This window comes from Salvelinus sp. IW2-2015, unplaced genomic scaffold, assembly GCF_002910315.2.
Source record: "Salvelinus sp. IW2-2015 unplaced genomic scaffold, ASM291031v2 Un_scaffold2584, whole genome shotgun sequence".
Lineage (NCBI taxonomy): Eukaryota > Metazoa > Chordata > Actinopteri > Salmoniformes > Salmonidae > Salvelinus > Salvelinus sp. IW2-2015.
Genome location: NW_019943893.1, coordinates 11,027 through 14,148, shown reverse-complemented (window position 1 = coordinate 14,148; position 3,122 = coordinate 11,027). Strand labels below are relative to the sequence as shown.

At 41.6% G+C, this 3,122-nt stretch overlaps 1 protein-coding gene across 1 annotated transcript in view; it reads left to right on the top strand.

Moving 5' to 3' along the window:
* The window catches only part of LOC112074328 (anthrax toxin receptor 2), a gene marked incomplete at its 3' end in the record, with an annotated part of 26,751 nt that extends 25,610 nt beyond the window's left edge, over window positions 1-1,141 (top strand). Inside the window, exons 5-6 of the mRNA XM_024141522.2 lie at window positions 637-741; window positions 992-1,141. Coding sequence (XP_023997290.2) covers window positions 637-741; window positions 992-1,141 — 255 coding nt within the window. The remainder of the gene's footprint in view (window positions 1-636; window positions 742-991) is intronic.
* Window positions 1,142-3,122: the final 1,981 nt, after the last annotated feature.

Here is a 3,122-nt window from a genome sequence, read left to right as displayed (position 1 = left end):
TTGTCAGTCTGCCATTGACCCTGTCTGTGCTAGCCTTGTCAATCTGCCATTGACCCTATCTGTGCTAGCCTTGTCAGTCTGCCATTGACCCTATCTGTGCTAGCCTTGTCAGTCTGCCATTGACCCTATCTGTGCTAGCCTTGTCAGTATGCCATTGACCCTATCTGTGCTAGCCTTGTCAGTATGCCATTGACCCTATCTGTGCTAGCCTAATAGCTAGGCTTTGCTGTGTTGGCACTAAACACGGTTTAGATAGGGAGCAATTCAAAAGCATTCCATGCTGGAAATGCTCCAGGTGACCTAACTAATACATTCTGACTCCTCTTTAAAACAGTTAGCTTTGAATTTCTTCTCCTTCTGTAGACGTATCAGGTGTATTGGGTTGGGGTCACTGGCATTTCAATTATAGTCAACTCAGCCAGGAGGTAAACTGAAAAATGTCATTCCAATTCCAATTTTCCTAATTGGAAAGCATGAAGCAAAATTGTAATTTCCGTTAACTTCCTGGCTGAGTTGACTGAACAGTAGGCCTAATGGAACTGACACCAACCCTCCCACTGTATATTGTTATTCACTAATAAAGCTCCTATCTCCGTTTATTCCTCCATTCCCACCTCTTGTGTTTGAACCGAAAAGGCAAACCTTCAAATCAAAGCCCAAGAGACCAAGTCCTCCAGCATCATTGTGGCTTTGACGGACGGGAAGCTGGAGGTCTATGTACATGAACTAACAGTTGAAGCGGTCAGCATGATTTTTTAAAATCCAAACTTAATTATTCCTGTTTACAAGTTGAACGGATGGTTTTCTATTACATAGACAATGCCTAGTCTTAGACTAAAAAGCTCAATGGAGAATTTCCATTAAATAAAACATTTTAAATGATTAGGCTTAATCTGGGTCCAAAAATTCTGACCTTTAATGTCCATTGCAGAGAGTAACTTGTTTGTTTAAAGTTAAAGTTATTCCGTTTTTTTCTTCTTCTCTAATGCAGGCCAACGACGCAAGGTACTACGGTGCTCGGGTGTACTGTGTTGGTATCAAGGACTTTGACGAGCAACAGCTAGCCGAGGTGGCTGACACCAAAGATCAAGTGTTCCCTGTTAAAGATGGCTTCCATGCACTCAAAGGCATTGTCAATTCAGTAAGACATGTTCATTTATTCACTGTTTTACTGTAAATGAATGTGCAGTAGGGGGATGAGATTTCAAGGCACATCAGTACAACCTTCTTGTGGGAAAAAATTCCCTTTTGTTTGGGGCTTGTAGGTAGCTTAGTGGTGAGAGTGTTTGGGCCTGTAACCAAAAGATTGCTAGGTCAAATCCCCAAGCTGACATGGTACAAATCTGTTGTTCTGCCCCTCAACAAGGCAGTTAACCCCACTGTTCCTAGGCTGTCATTGTAAATACACAGACTCCCATTTAGGTAGATGGAAAGAGAGCAGGTAGATGGAAAGAGAATAGGTAGATAGAAAGAGAGTAGGTAGATGGAAAGGGAGTAGGTAGATGGAAAGAGAGTAGGTAGATGGAAAGGGAGTAGGTAGATGGAAAGAGAGTAGGTAGATGGAAAGAGAGTAGGTAGATGGAAAGAGAGTAGGTAGATGGAAAGAGAGTAGGTAGATGGAAAGANTAGGTAGATGGAAAGAGAGTAGGTAGATGGAAAGAGAGTAGGTAGATGGAAAGAGAGTAGGTAGATGGAAAGAGAGTAGGTAGATGGAAAGAGAGCAGGTACATCAAGAGCCCATGGAAATAACTCTGTGTTTCAACATGTAGGCAGGAAAGGTTGTGTTTTACCACATACAGTAACAGAACCCACAGGAGAACAGCGCTGACAGTTAGTCATTGGCAGTGTTGGGGAAGCTACTCTGAAAATATCGTTCACCAAGCTACCAATTACTTCACACCGGAATAAGTTACACTAAATCTACCTTTTTAAGAAAAATAGATTTTTTATTAAAGTTACTTTGAAAAAGTCCAAACTACATCCAAACTACTTCATGAAAAAGTATCATATGTAAATCTGAAGTCATACACTACAACTTGCAAGAACATGTCACTTTGGGGTCATATGTTAACAGAATGTGTAATTTAGCCTACTTAAAAACAAATAAAACGAAGTTCACGTGAGAATTAGGCATGTCTGATCCCGAAGTTGAAAGATAGTTCTGGTCTACTACACCCATATTTTATTTTTGCAAAGAGTGTGTAGGTCCAGGAGTTAGCTACACCGCTACATGGTAAAACAGTAGTGTGTAGTTGAAGTAGTTAGCTACACCGCTACATGGTAAAACAGTAGTGTGTAGTTCCAGTAGTTAGCTACAACGCTACATGGTAAAACAGTAGTGTGTAGTTCCAGTAGTTAGCTACACCGCTACATGGTAAAACAGTAGTGTGTAGTTCCAGTAGTTAGCTACACCGCTACATGGTAAAACATGTATTAACTACTGGAAACACTACCTTAATTATAATTTTGTTCAACTACCACCAAGCTACCACAACATTTAGTTACATTACTAACTGAACTATAGGGTTTGACCAAAAATCGAAAAACACACATTCTCACACAACCCCTAATTGCTGCAAAGCTCCAAAGCTGCACGGTTTTGACCAGCTGAATTACTGTTTGTGTTCCAGAGGAAACACAGAGAGAGAGAGAGAGAGAAACAGAGCATTCTCCAGTGATTAGTAATCTTGGATGCTGCTGGACTCGTTGGCCTCGTCAGTCGTCACTTGGATTTCTACGATTTTAAATCATCTGTGCAGCTTTCAGCTTTCTGGGCCCACTCTCCGCGTCTGCAGTGACTTCATGTGTTACAGGAACATTTACCTGCAGTGAGAGAAGTCTGAACAAGTTATAATTGTTTTGAATGCTGACTATTAGTGACTTCATATTCTAATTAAGGATATGATGCAACACTGTTGTGGTCATATCCTGTTATGCAGAAGCAGACTGTGCTTCATGTTTAGCATGTAGCAGTGGAAGGCCCCAAAAATGGTCAAAGACTCCAGACACCCAAGTCATAGACTGTTCTCTCTGCTACCGCACGGCAAGCGGTACCGGAGCGCCAAGTCTGGGACCAAAAGGCTCCTTAACAGCTTCTACCCCCAAGCCATAAGACTGCTGAA